Source organism: Scardinius erythrophthalmus, assembly GCF_964197995.2.
Source record: "Scardinius erythrophthalmus genome assembly, chromosome: 7".
Lineage (NCBI taxonomy): Eukaryota > Metazoa > Chordata > Actinopteri > Cypriniformes > Leuciscidae > Scardinius > Scardinius erythrophthalmus.
Genome location: NC_138227.1, coordinates 7,708,342 through 7,723,247, shown reverse-complemented (window position 1 = coordinate 7,723,247; position 14,906 = coordinate 7,708,342). Strand labels below are relative to the sequence as shown.

Here is a 14,906-nt window from a genome sequence, read left to right as displayed (position 1 = left end):
GAACTGAATGAATGAGAATTTATTGGGTTACACTTTAAGAAGACCTTAGGGTTAGGGTTTGTAATAATTATGAGCTACATTGACATCTCCATATCTCTGGGACTGAACCATAATGGGCCTTTAAAATAAAGATACCAAAAGAAAAGTTTGATAGGAACTAGAATCTAAATGGATATTAAAAGATCTTTAATACTTTATGAGCTACAGGCATGTAAACTTTGGGCATAAAACACAAGAAGTGCCTTTTCTTATTTTTGAACCATCACTGTTGGATTATAATGCAATAAAGATTGCTATAGTCAAAATATTTTACCAATAGTCCTACCAATCTCTGTATACAAATAAAATGATGATGCTACCTATGATGAATCTTTCTAAAGTAATTTTTACCCTTCTGTAATTTGGCTCCAAATCTCAGGTGAAAATTGACATTTTGACCCCCTTTACAAAACTGGATTACTCATTAAATATACATTCATTACATTTAATATTTTGGCTTTCTACTTCATTTATGTATTTCTTTCACCAGCAAAAAAAATATCAAAATCTAAAAATGTAGCCAGGGACCTCTGGTTGACAAGAAATGACCCAGATAAAACTATGGAAATACAAAATAAAGGAATCAATTAAACTGAAACACTGAACATGTAAATCAGTTTTATAAACATATATATATATATATATGTTTTTTTACTTCAGCAGGTCTGGTATGAGGTCTGGCAGCACAGATTCACACACGCTGATGTCATCCAAAAAGAAACTGTTCTCGGTTCTGTACTGGTGATTCGAGAACTGCTGCAACAACCAGTTCTCTTACGAAAGTACTCTCGTGTTGCGTAAGCTAGCTTACGCTACGGGAAAATCCCTTTTCTCGAGAATACTGAAGCCAAAAAATTATCCTTAATTTTTGCATTAATATAAAACGCGTTGCTGCATAGGCGAGGCAGCTTGCGCGCCTATTGGTTGCTATGCAGCAACTGCTGCAACCTATCGAGTGACTGCCTGTGACGTAAGCACCAATGAGGGCGTAGGGGCCCATGCACGTCACGTCTCGCCAGAAGGGGCGTGGCTTATACTATATAAGCAGAGTCCAGGTTGTTCTTTGATTTTTCATCTCTTCAGCGAAGTATACACATCGCTGGATCTCTGGAAAAAGCTTTTGCCGTTGAAGAGCTCTACAGCGGGACAAGCCATCTGCATCACAGAACCAGAAGCCGGCTATCTTCTCGCCGCTTCACCGCCGTTCCTGCTGCGCTATCCGGCACCTATATCCTTTATTGCATTGTGTGTGTGTTCGCCTTGCGACACGCACTTCTTCCTAAAAGAGCTGAGGTGTTGTTTAAAATGCCTCGATTTTCTAAATGCGGCTCTTGCCGAGCCACACTCAGCGACGGGGACCGCCACTTCCTGTGCGTTTCCTGCCTGGGACGGAACCACGCGCTTTCCAAGGGCGGCTGCCCGGAATGTGACATCATGACTGTGTCGACCCTGCGGGCTAGTCATCTTTGACGTGGACCCCGCTCCTCCGCTTCTCTCTGCTGGGCCGTGCCGCAAAGCGCCGCTCACAGAGACCACCGGAGTGTGAGCCTGTTATGCAGAAGAGGATAGCGCGAATGCACGTCGGTGGAATCCCTGCATGCATCGCTTCCTGAGTTTCCCGCCTCGCTCACGGCTGGCCAGCCCCGGCTTCCGCCACCGCTCCCACCGTGCTTGACGAGTTCGACAGGGATAATGCAGAAGAGGATAGTCCCGCCGAAGCCGGACCAACCTCCATTTCGCACATTTCTCAGTTCCCTCTCAGTTCAGGCGACTGGAAATATCAATATTGCAGCATATGAGCCTGTTATAATACATGCATATCTGCTCACGCGGCCTGGAACCTTATGTCATTTCCCCCTGTGGCTCAGTGGCGAAATCTAAGGCTTTCGCGAAAGAGACCCGTGTTCGAATCCCGGGCCTGGCGGCAGATAAAAAATGATACTGCTGTTGTCTCGGAGCTCGCGGCCAGCGGGGTTCGAGTGCTATGAGCTTTTAACATAAAGCTCGCGGCCAGCTTTCTTACGTACAGAAAGCAACACAAGCCCGCGCCGGCCCTGCCGCGTGACTCACATGACTCTGCTCACGCTAACAAAAAGTTTTTGTCCCGTGTTGAATCCTGGCTCTGGCGGCAGATATAAATTAAACTGCGTTCTTCTCTGGGCTCGCGCCCTCCTGTTAAAAAAAAGGCGGGGCTTTTTTCACAGAGATTGAGAAACTGCTGAAAAAAGGGGCTATAGAAACCCTTCCTCTGATACAGAGCGAATCAGGTTTCTACAGCAGGTATTTCCTCGTCCCAAAGAATGACCCATCCTAGATCTCAGACGGTTAAACAAAGCCCTCATGCAGAGATCGTTCAAAATGCTCATGACCAGACAAATTCTCGTGCAAATTCGCCCGAGAGACTGGTTTATCTCTGTGGATCTGAAAGACGCCTATTTTCAGATTCAAATAGCGCCCCATCACAGGCTTTTCTTGCGATTCGCCTTCGAGGGTCAAAGATATCAGTACACCATCCTGCCATTCGGACTGTCTTTGGCGCCTCGTACATTCACAAAGTGCATGGATGCAGCGCTCGCTCCCTTGAGACATCGGGGGTCCGAATATTGAACTATTTGGACGATTGGCTAATTCTAGCTCAGTCAGAGGCAGGGCTGATAGCCCACAGAACTTTATTACTCGACCATTTACAGGATTTGGGTCTCCAAATCAACTGGACCAAGAGCTCACTGTCTCCCAGCCAGAAAATTTCCTTTCTGGGGACAGACTTAGACTCTGTGTCAATGACAGTGCGGCTGGTGTCACAGCACGTTTTGCGAATTCAGCGCTTTTAAGGTCGGCAGCATTTTTCCTCTCAAGTGCTTTCAGAGGATGCTGGGTCTTATGGCTTCGGCCGTGGCAGTGCTTCGACTGGGCTTGCTTTTCATGTGCCCTTTCCAGCACTGGTTGAAAACGTGGGTCCCGCTTCGAGCATAGACCTCCGGCCGCGTTCACCTCAGGGTGACTCAGAACTTTGTTAGAGCACTGAATCCCTGGAAGGGGATGGACTGGTACCAGTCAGGCGTGAATCTGGGAATGGTCTCGAAACGAAAAGTAATCTCTACAGACGCCTCCAACTCAGGTTGGGGCGCCCTCTATGAGGAGCACCTACACATAAACTGTCTGGAGATGAAAGCGGTCGAGAACGCCTTGGGACATTTTCTCCCCTTCCTGAAGGGTCACAATGTCTTAGTCCGTACGAACAACATGGCGGTGGTGTCCTTCATAAACCGTCAGGGCGGTCTCAGGTCACGGAACCTCCACATGCTGGCAGAACGCCTCCTTGTGTGGGCCCAGCACAATCTGCGCACGCTAAGAGCAGCGCATGTACCAGGCTCCCAAAATGTGGGCCCAGACATGGTGTCCAGGGACAATGTTCCCCCCGGGGAATGGTCCCTGCACACTCAGGTAGTCCAGTTACTCTGGGGCACCTTCGGCAGAGCGGAAATCGATCTCTTTGCATCATCAGAGAATGCACACTGCCCAATATTTTTCACGAAACACAGGGACGCGCTGGCCCACGACTGGCCCAGCCGCCCGCTCTATGCGCTTCCTCCGATCGCGCTATTAACACAGGTGATCAAGCGGATCAGGGAGAATGAATGGCTGGTGCTCGGCCCGAAACACAAATCCACAATGCTGTAGCGTTACGGAGATTCTCTTCTTTCTACAAGAGCTTTTGGACGAGGGCAGGTTCCCCTCCACGCTCAAAATATACGTGGCGGCCATAGCATCATTTACAAAACCTATGCATGGCCAGTCACTGGGAAGGAATGATCTCATCATCCACTTCTTGAGAGGAGCTAGGAGGTTAAATCCTCGCCGGACCCCTCTGGTTCCTGCCTGGGACCTCTCCACGGGCCTGGATGCCATGAAGGGTGAACCCTTCGAACCACTTCAGTCCGTGGATGTGCGGTATCTTTCGTTTAAGACCGCTTTCCTCGTGGCCTCAGTTAAGCAAGTGGGTGACCTCCATGCGCTCTCTGTGAGTGCTACGTGCATTGAGTTTGGGCCTAATGACTCCAAAGTCATCCTCAAACCAAGACACGGTTTTGTCCCCAAAGTGCTTTCCACTCCGATCACAAGTTATTTCACTGTCAGCTCTTCCACGACCTGATGGTAAGGGCTATGTGAATTTTCTCTGCCCTGTCAGGGCATTAAGAATATATGTTGAATGGTCTGCTGCTTTCAGGCAGTCAGAACAGCTCTTTTTTTCTTTTGGTGGCCGTACTAAAGGGCTAGCCATGTCGAAACAGAGCCTATCCAGGTGGATAGTTGACGCTATCGCTCTAGCTTATAAGTCCAAGGGCCTTCGTTGCCCTCTGGGCATCAGAGCTCATTCCACCAGAGGCATGGCCTCCTCGTGGGCATGGTCCAGCGGAGTTTCACTCCAGGATATTTGTATGGCGGCAGGCTGGGCCTCTCCGTCTACATTTATGAGGTTTTATAACCTGGAAGTTCCCGCCTTACAGGCTAAACTGTTGTCAGTCTAACATAATACATACTGTTTTGCTCGACTCAGACTGTGTATTATGTACGTGCTCGGGCACTAGATCGACAGATCAGACTAATTCCCCTGACTGTATTATACACTCACATCTGTCCCTCGGGTTCAGATGCCTTCTGACTGATAAGCAGTTATTAAATCATTCTTATGAGATCCAGCCCACGGATGTCTATCCCGGCTATTCTTCCGTACTAAGCACCCATTTCCCCTACCTAGGAATGGTTAATTATATTCTTAGGCCCACCCCGGCCGGCCTAGATATTACCACTATTATGTGTATCCCTGTGCACATGCCCTTGGGAATATATATGTGGACATCACTAGCACGCACAGCATTTTACATTGGGTTCCCGTAGCGTAAGTTAGCTTACGCAACATGAGAGTACTCTCGTTAGAGAACGCTCTCGGTTACTAACATAACCTCGGTTCTCTTTATATGAGGGAACGAGTGTTGCGTAACCCTGCCGTGCTTGTGCTACTTTCTGGTTTCGCTTCAGTATGAAAAACCAAAGAACAACCTATCTGGACTCTGCTTATATAGTATAAGCCACGCCCCTTCTGGCAGGACGTGATCTGCACGGGCGCCCGCACCCTCATTGGTGCTTATGTCACGGGCAGTCCCTCGATAGGTTGCAGCAGTTGCTGCATAGCAACCACTAGGCGCGAGCTGCCTCGCCTGGGTCTGCTTGTGCAGCAACGCGTTTTAAATTAATGCAAAAATTAAGGATAATTTTTTGGCTACAGTATTCTCGAGAAAAGGGATTTTCCCATAGCGTAAACTAGCTTACGCAACACTCGTTCCCTCATCTAGAGAACCGAGGTTACGTTAGTAACCAAGAGCGTTCTTGACTTGAGAACCGCTGTAGCTGTGTGTGTGTGTGTGTGTGTGTGTGTGTGTGCTAAGCTGAGCTGAGAACTGATATGAAACCTTACTAGCCTACAGTCGACAAAACTAAAAAAGTCGATGCATAATCCTCTCCAGTATATTTAATAGGCTACGTTATGTTTTGATTAGCATATTGTAAACATTTACTTTGCACCCTTAAAACCTTGGCAGGAGTTTGTCAAAGATTTATATCAACTTACTTAGAAATTAAATTACTGAAAACAATGCTTTAGTAGGCTATGTTTAGTTTGACAGTTTTACAATCCATTCATTGTCTTTCCCAATCTTTAAAACACTACAGTGATAAGACAGTAATTATGTGATAGGCCTAAACATGTTTCCAACATGTTTTATTGTTTCACACTTACTGGTGATCAACAAAATACTTAAGAAACATGCATTTCGTCCCTCTGGAAAAAATTGCACACATGCTCAGCTCATCAGCTCATCGGTTTTCAGTGTCGAACGTGTCCGAAAGAAACAGTTCGTGCGCGCATGCGCTGCGCAGTATCAGCTGCTCGTGCCCATCAGTTCTCTCTGATCAGCACATGCCTCAGTTCAGTAAACTGTTGGAGTTACTGGAATAAAGAATACACGGGGATATTGTTTTATTTCGAGTCGGAGGGACTGTCAGGCATGTCCGAAAGTGAGTAACTTTAGTAAGATCAGCACTGACACTGACTCAAGACGCGAACTCTTACGAACGATTCAGTCCGATTTGATGTAGCCTACTGGTTCCACCGTTTCACTAAAAAGAACCGGTTCAAAAGAACGATTCGTTCACGGACAGGTGTCGTGCCGAAAAGTGATGGTCTGCCGAAAATTGATTGCATTATTTATTGCAATAAGTAGAGGCTTCAATCATTTTGTTATAAGTAGAATACTGTATTTTATGGGTTTTCGACATTTGAAGGTATTTTAACAGGTAAAAAGGGCTGGATTGGTTGGTACAGCAGGTAGGCTAAAATAATGCAGAGTCATACGGATATTTGCAAAAGAGATCATGTCTTTATTTTATATAGCTTAGCGGTAGGCTAAGTCATGTTATTATAGGCTACAGTCCGTTTTCCAAATACAAACACGTATTCCATCGGCAACAACAGGCTTCTATTATTTCCTATAATGTAAATGTCATACCTGATACCTAAGCTATAAACTGCAAACACTTATTTGGCCACAATTGTTATTATTATGTTAAAAGAAACGTTAAAGTATCACACAGACATACCTTTGCTATTACCACGGACATAAACTGATGGTTATTTGCACGTTATGTATGGGTGATTCTATAATTGGAGATACATTTTGCATTTCAATTTAAAAAAAAAAAAAAGGTTGTCATACAGAACCATTGTTTAAGAATTACCTTGAAAACACTTTAAAGTTGATATATTCAGTGCTATACAAATACAGATAGTTTATTATTTTCTCTATTTTATCAAAATATCACCTGTTCATAGTTTTCTCGTCAATTCTGTTACGGACGAACAACCAAATATATAGAAGTAACAGTACATCAAAAAATGATAAATCTTTTTAGTTTCATTTGTCATGTAGTCCTTTTATTCAGGCCTTTAAAACAGATATTAAATGTTATATTTATACAACTTCAAAATTAGATTCACCCCCAGGCAATAGTGGATTATCCAAAGGGAGCACTTGTTTTTTTTATCAAATTACTTGAACATTACAGGGTAGAGATAAAACTATAACATATATCTTACTCTTGCACAATATAAAAATAACAATATTAAGTAGTTTGATATTTCATTGTATTATCTCATTAATATTCAAGATGAAAGACTAAAAACAGAATTGACACATCTGGCAACAGAATTGACGGGGGTAACAGAATTGACCCAAACCAACCAGAACATGCCTATAACAAGAAAATAACTGCTGAGTTATTGAGAAATACTCGACCAGATATCCCTCTGGATCTCTACATGCCGTGTTGCAACCTTGGTGGGGGGTGGAATTAATCTGAGGATGTCCTCATGTGGGTACCAATGAACATCTTCACGACCAGGCCAAAAGAATCTATTTTTTCCTATTTGGTGCATGCACTTGACCCTCACATGAGTCTCATTGACCTCCAGGATGGTACCAGGATAGATATCATGGCCATATGTGAGGACACACCATTGTCCAACCACATCCTGGCTCTCCCAGTGTATGTCTGTCTGTTGGTCTTCATCTCTCTCTTCAACGGCTCTCTCTTCTCCAACGGTTCTCTCTTCTCCAACGGCTCTCTCTTCAACGGCTCTCTCTTCTCCAACGGTTCTCTCTTCTCCAACAGTTCTCTCTTCTCCAACGGCTCTCTCTTCTCCAACGGCTCTCTCTTCTCCAACGGCTCTCTCTTCTCCAACGGTTCTCTCTTCTCCAACGGTTCTCTCTTCTCCAACGGCTCTCTCTTCTCCAACGGCTCTCTCTTCTCCAACGGCTCTCTCTTCTCCAACGGCTCTCTCTTCTCCAACGGTTCTCTCTTCTCCAACGGCTCTCTCTTCTCCAACGGCTCTCTCTTCTCCAACGGTTCTCTCTTCTCCAGCGGCTCTCTCTTCTCCAACGGCTCTCTCTTCTCCAACGGCTCTCTCTTCTCCAACGGTTCTCTCTTCTCCAACGGCTCTCTCTTCTCCAACGGCTCTCTCTTCTCCAACGGCTCTCTCTTCTCCAACGGCTCTCTCTTCTCCAACGGTTCTCTCTTCTCCAACGGTTCTCTCTTCTCCAGCGGCTCTCTCTTCTCCAACGGTTCTCTCTTCTCCAACGGCTCTCTCTTCTCCAACGGCTCTCTCTTCTCCAACGGCTCTCTCTTCTCCAACGGCTCTCTCTTCTCCAACGGCTCTCTCTTCTCCAACGGCTCTCTCTTCTCCAACGGCTCTCTCTTCTCCAACGGCTCTCTCTTCTCCAACGGCTCTCTCTTCTCCAACGGCTCTCTCTTCTCCAACGGCTCTCTCTTCTCCAACAGCTCTCTCTTCTCCAACGGCTCTCTCTTCTCCAACGGCTCTCTCTTCTCCAACGGCTCTCTCTTCTCCAACAGCTCTCTCTTCTCCAACAGCTCTCTCTTCTCCAACAGCTCTCTCTTCTCCAACAGCTCTCTCTTCTCCAACAGCTCTCTCTTCTCCAACAGCTCTCTCTTCTCCAACGGCTCTCTCTTCTCCAACAGCTCTCTCTTCTCCAACAGCTCTCTCTTCTCCAACAGCTCTCTCTTCTCCAACAGCTCTCTCTTCTCCAACAGCTCTCTCTTCTCCAACGGTTCTCTCTTCTCCAACGGTTCTCTCTTCTCCAACAGCTCTCTCTTCTCCAACGGCTCTCTCTTCTCCAACAGCTCTCTCTTCTCCAACGGCTCTCTCTTCTCCAACAGCTCTCTCTTCTCCAACAGCTCTCTCTTCTCCAACGGCTCTCACTTCTCCAACGGCTCTCTCTTCTCCAACAGCTGTCTCTTCTCCAACAGCTCTCTCTTCTCCAACGGCTCTCTCTTCTCCAACGGTTCTCTCTTCTCCAACAGCTCTCTCTTGTCCAACTCTCTGCTTTCCATTTAATGTGAGAGGATCAGCAGGGAACTTGAATGTCTTTGTTTGGTGGCACTGGCACACCAACTTTTGCTGAGTGGAACAGGAGCAACTCACATCCCAGTAAATTAGCTGATATGGGAAGACCGTGACCACTTGGTGGATTTTCATGGTGAAGGGTACGACAGGAAGTGACTTTGGCATCAACTCCATTGCGATGTTAATGGCATGTTCTTCAATGTAGAACAGCTTCACTGATGATGGTGCATCCACCAATGCTTGAAAAAGTTTTTGTGCATTTGGCACATCTTTCTCACTGTTAGCTAATGCGTCCGCTCTGCGTTTCAGTGATCCTCCAACTCCATCTGGTGCCCCCTTGCCATGACTGGCCTCAAAAAAACTCCATGTTCCAGCTATGAAACCAAGTTGGTACATTTTTTGGCTCAAAAGAAAGAAATTACCCTTTTGGCGGTACTGGGTGCAAGGCCCATCACTGAAAAAATGGAGCACCGACACTGTGGGATGGTGTTGCTTCAGGTGATCTAAGATGGGAGAGAGGTGGGCCCATATAGCAGCGGGACCTTTCTCCTTTGAGGGTGAAATGGTGCAGAAGCACATATGGTCTTCAACCCCTCCAAAGTAAAGCACTCCCGTGTGGAGTGTTGCCTGCACCTGGGAGGAAGCAAAATGCACTGATTGGATCTCAGTTGCATATTTGCAGGCGTAATTCTCTGAGAAATCCACATGAATTAGGCACTCGTGTGACTTCATCCCTTGCCTTAGCTCATTATAGTGCCAGGACTGACTCCTTATTGTAAAAAGGTGCTTTTTAAAGAATGTGAGCTGGTTAGCAAACAAGTCAAGCAACCCTTCCAATGTAGTTTCACACACCTTTTTTATAGTGACCCTAACAGGCCGTTTTTCTGGCATTTGATCTTTTGATTTCCTTCTTCTTTCTACCATTTCAGTTGTCCACTGTGGGTATGACACCAAAGCCTCAGGGTCATAATCAGCCATTGCTTGGACCTCCTTATTTTTACAGGCATCACAATCTCCATACATGCATTCTTTTTTCTCAATGCTACAGCAGGTTGCCTCCACAATTGATTCCAAGTTGGTGCTGTCAATCACTTTATGATGACGCAACTTTTCAACAAGGAATTTTATGTTCTCATGAACTTTGCATAAGCATGTCTCCCTGTCTGTGTTGGTAGGAGTTACCACCGAGAATGGCTTCATGCGGCAAAATGTTTAATCCAGCTGTAGACGTTAGGAGACTGGGCGCAATCAATTTTCGGCGGACCATCACTTTTCGGCACGACACTTTTGTTTTGCGCGGAAAAAAATGAAAAGTTAAAGTAAATGTTCAGAGTTGATATTTCGTCATTTAACAGCCAGGATCGATTCTATACTGAGATTCAAATGCAAAGTGTTTAATGGAAACCTTCACAAAAGCCAAGACACGGATATACATGTAGGCTAACTTGATAGAAACAGCGGTGGATTTTGTGAATCTGAATGTGATCAAACGTTGATCAAGGTGAGTGTTCAAGCTCGAGACGTTTTACACTAGAAACAAACACTGATGTACTATTTTATTTAATACTGTGAAGCTGCTTTGATACAATCTGTATTGTGAAAAGCGCTATATAAATAAAGTTGACTTGACTTGACTTGACGTTTTACATGTGACTTCCGGATTTAGGCCAATATTTCCCTTAAAGGACATATTATTTATGTGTTTGGTTTATATTTTTCATTTCAGAGCAAAACATGGTTTCGTGTTGTCTGTGGTTAAGCATTTGTGTTAATATAGGCTACGGCTAACATTGTGTATTTGAGTGAAGTGAACGCCGCGTCTCATGATCCTGTTTCTCTGAATCTCAGGTTCCGTTCAGCTGAATTATTGTTTGTCATTTCCATTCAGAGTCAGAAGATTAGATTCTGTTTCAACTGTTCAGCTTCATTATGGATGAAACTCAAACATCCAGAGATGAAGATTTTTATCCAGGTTGCAGGTATTTTGAATAAACTCCAGATTAAATCATCTTTAAATTATAGTAAAGAAGATGTTTTTATTACATTAAAAGTTGAAATTTTATTGAAAACAATTAGACCAGCCAGTTCTTCTTTTATTAAAATACTTTTAAAAATGTATATTAAAATATCAAATAAATAAATAAATAAATATATATTATATATATATATATATATATATATATATATATATATATATATATATATATATATATATATATATATATATATATATAATATATTTATTTATTTATTATATATATATATGTAATATTATTATTATTATTTTATATTTTTATTATAATTTTTTTTATAGTTCAGTTCATCAGAAGAGATCAGGACCAGAGCCCAGCTGTGTGTCTATGAGGAGTGACGCGTCTATGGGTTATCCAGTAAATTTTAAGAGTGAAGATACACAACATGATCTCAGGTATTACATTTCTATAAAAATATGACATTTTTTATATTATCAGAACATTATCAGTAATATATTGTACAAGATATGAGAAATTCTGTTTGGACATTGCTTACAGTTATTTTTATGTGTAGCTAATATTTTAGTGTATGTAGTGTAGTGTATGTAGTGGAAAAGACGGAGACCATTCTGTTTGACTCAAAATACAAATTGAATAGATGCTCGGAATTTAGGGTTATTTTGAATAATGTTGTGGTCAGTACAAAAACGTCAGTAAAATACCTGGGTTGCATCCTAGAAAGCAACTTGGATGGCAGGAAGATGGCCAGTAAGGTTCTGAGTAAAGTCATCGTGCTTACAAAGTTTTTAGCCAGAAATTCTACATTTTTAGATAGGTCAACAATGATCATTTTAGCTAATGCTTTAATTTTAAACCAGTTTGAATATGCATGCACTTCGACATCCTGGTTTGAAGGCCTAACAAAACGACTTAAAGGGAGACTGCAAACAGCAAAAAATAATAAAATAAGAATAATTCTAAACATGGTCTCATATAGGTAGGCCACTTGTTGAGCTTAACTGGCTTCCTCGCATGTTATTATGTCAAGTCTGACCATGATCCATAAAAGATTGTATGGTAATGTCCCAAAAAATGTTTTGTGTCTCATTACTAAGGTGAAGGACACACACTATTTTCACTCGTGGCAGTATATCAGACCTCTGTCCTTATGCATTCAAGACAGTGTTAGGGAAAGAAACATTTGCTTATATAGGGGCAGTTCAGTGGAATAAGTTAGACCGGCAAATGAAAGTGATTTCAAGCATGAACTCTTTTAAAAAGAGGACCAAGGATTGGTTATTAGAGAGGGTAGCGGGACAGAACCAGGGGCCAGTTACAGTTTATATTTTTGCTTATTTAAGGAAAATGTTTGTACAGCATGTTATGTCATTGATTATCACACAATATGGAAGTGTCTTGTGCTGATAATATGTGTTGAGGACCACAATGGAAATAAGTCCTGGACTTTATTGTGTTTTTATCCTCGATTGTATTTGATGCCTTTTGTTTTATGTTTAAGGCTTTCTTGATATAATTAAATAAATCAAATCAAAATCTTGATATAATTAAATAAAATCAAATTCACAGTGAGAGACGTATATGAGAGCACTTAGTTCATTTTACATTTTTTTTAATCAACATTGTGAAAATCAATTCTTTAAGGATAAATGAAAATGTGATTTTTGAATACAGTAATTCAATGTATTAACTTTAATATTATGTTATAGTTCAGTTCATCAGAAGAGATCAGAACCAGAGCCCAGCTGTGTGTCTATGAGGAGTGACGCGTCTATGGGTTATCCAGTAAATTTTAAGAGTGAAGATCTACAACATGATCTCAGGTATTACATTTCTATAAAAATATGATTATAGTATGGCATTTTATATTATCAGAACATTATCAGTAATATATTCTACAAGATATGAGAAATTATTTTTGGACATTGCTTACGGTTATTTTTATGTGTAGCTAATATTTTAGTCAATGTTGTGTTATTCACACATGAGAGACGTATATGAGAGCACTTAGTTCATTTAAAAAAATATATCAACATTGTGAAAATCAATTCTTTAAGGATAAATGAAAAAGTGATTTTTGAATTAGGGCTGGACCCGAATATTCGATCGGTGGGTTGGTTGCAGGTATTTTGAATAAACTCCAGATTATATCATCTTTAAATTATAGTAAAGAAGATGTTTTTATTACATTAAAAGTTGAAATTTTATTGAAAACAATTAGACCAGCCTGTTCTTTTATTAAAATACTTTTAAAAATGTATATTAAAATATTAAATAAATAAATTTTATATATATATATATATATATATATATATATATATATATATATATATATATATATTATTATTATTTTATTTTTTTATTATATATTTTTTTATAGTTCAGTTCATCAGAAGAGATCAGGACCAGAGCCCAGCTGTGTGTCTATGAGGAGTGACGCGTCTATGGGTTATCCAGTAAATTTTAAGAGTGAAGATACACAACATGATCTCAGGTATTACATTTCTATAAAAATATCACATTTTATATTATCAGAACATTATCAGTAATATATTGTACAAGATATGAGAAATTCTGTTTGGACATTGCTTACAGTTATTTTTATGTGTAGCTAATATTTTAGTGTATGTAGTGGAAAAGACGGAGACCATTCTGTTTGACTCAAAATACAAATTGAATAGATGCTCGGAATTTAGGGTTATTTTGAATAATTTTGTGGTCAGTACAAAAACGTCAGTAAAATACCTGGGTTGCATCCTAGAAAGCAACTTGGATGGCAGGAAGATGGCCAGTAAGGTTCTGAGTAAAGTCATCGTGCTTACAAAGTTTTTAGCCAGAAATTCTACATTTTTAGATAGGTCAACAATGATCATTTTAGCTAATGCTTTAATTTTAAACCAGTTTGAATATGCATGCACTTCGACTTCCTGGTTGAAGGCCTAACAAAATGACTCAAAGGGAGACTGCAAACAGCACAAAATAAATTCTAAACATGGGCCATAGGTCTCATATAGGTAGGTCACAATTTGTTGAGCTTAACTGGCTTCCTGTTGAGTCGCATGTTATTATGTCAAGACTGACCGTGATCCATAAAATATTGTGTGGTAATGTCCCAAAAAAATTTGTGTGTCTCATTACTAAGGTGAAGGACACACACTATTTTCACTCGTGGCAGTATATCAGACCTCTGTCCTTATGCATTCAAGACAGTGTTAGGGAAAGAAACATTTGCTTATATAGGGGCAGTTCAGTGGAATAAGTTAGACCGGCAAATGAAAGTGATTTCAAGCATGAACTCTTTTAAAAAGAGGACCAAGGATTGGTTATTAGAGAGGGTAGCGGGACAGAACCAGGGGCCAGTTACAGTTTATATTTTTGCTTATTTAAGGAAAATGTTTGTACAGCATGTTATGTCATTGATTATCACACAATATGGAAGTGTCTTGTGCTGCTGTTATGTGTTGAGGACCACAATGGAAATAAGTCCTGGACTTTATTGTGTTTTTATCCTCGATTGTATTTGATGCCTTTTGTTTTATGTTTAAGGCTTTCTTGATATAATTAAATAAATCAAATCAAAATCTTGATATAATTAAATAAAATCAAATTCACAGTGAGAGACGTATATGAGAGCACTTAGTTCATTTTACATTTTTTTTAATCAACATTGTGAAAATCAATTCTTTAAGGATAAATGAAAATGTGATTTTTGAATACAGTAATTCAATGTATTAACTTTAATATTATGTTATAGTTCAGTTCATCAGAAGAGATCAGAACCAGAGCCCAGCTGTGTGTCTATGAGGAGTGACGCGTCTATGGGTCATCCAGTAAATTTTAAGAGTGAAGATACACAACATGATCTCAGGTATTACATTTCTATAAAAATATGATTATAG

General features: G+C 41.3%; 1 protein-coding gene across 9 annotated transcripts in view; it reads left to right on the top strand.

Moving 5' to 3' along the window:
- The first annotated feature begins 5,996 nt into the window (after positions 1-5,996).
- LOC308694232 (uncharacterized protein) overlaps positions 5,997-14,906 on the top strand; it is a 53,449-nt gene continuing 44,539 nt past the window's right edge. For 4 of the 9 annotated variants that reach the window (XM_081371646.1, XM_081371647.1, XM_081371639.1 and 1 more), the window contains exons 1-6: positions 6,020-6,114; positions 10,865-10,995; positions 11,331-11,444; positions 12,717-12,830; positions 13,388-13,501; positions 14,762-14,875. In XM_081371646.1, coding sequence (XP_081227772.1) covers positions 10,946-10,995; positions 11,331-11,444; positions 12,717-12,830; positions 13,388-13,501; positions 14,762-14,875 — 506 coding nt within the window. In that variant the 5' untranslated portion in view covers positions 6,020-6,114; positions 10,865-10,945. Of the gene's footprint in view, positions 6,115-10,401; positions 10,518-10,864; positions 10,996-11,330; positions 11,445-12,716; positions 12,831-13,387; positions 13,502-14,761; positions 14,876-14,906 lie in introns of those variants that run through there. The other 5 variants (XM_081371640.1, XM_081371644.1, XM_081371641.1 and 2 more) reach the window with 3 other exon arrangements.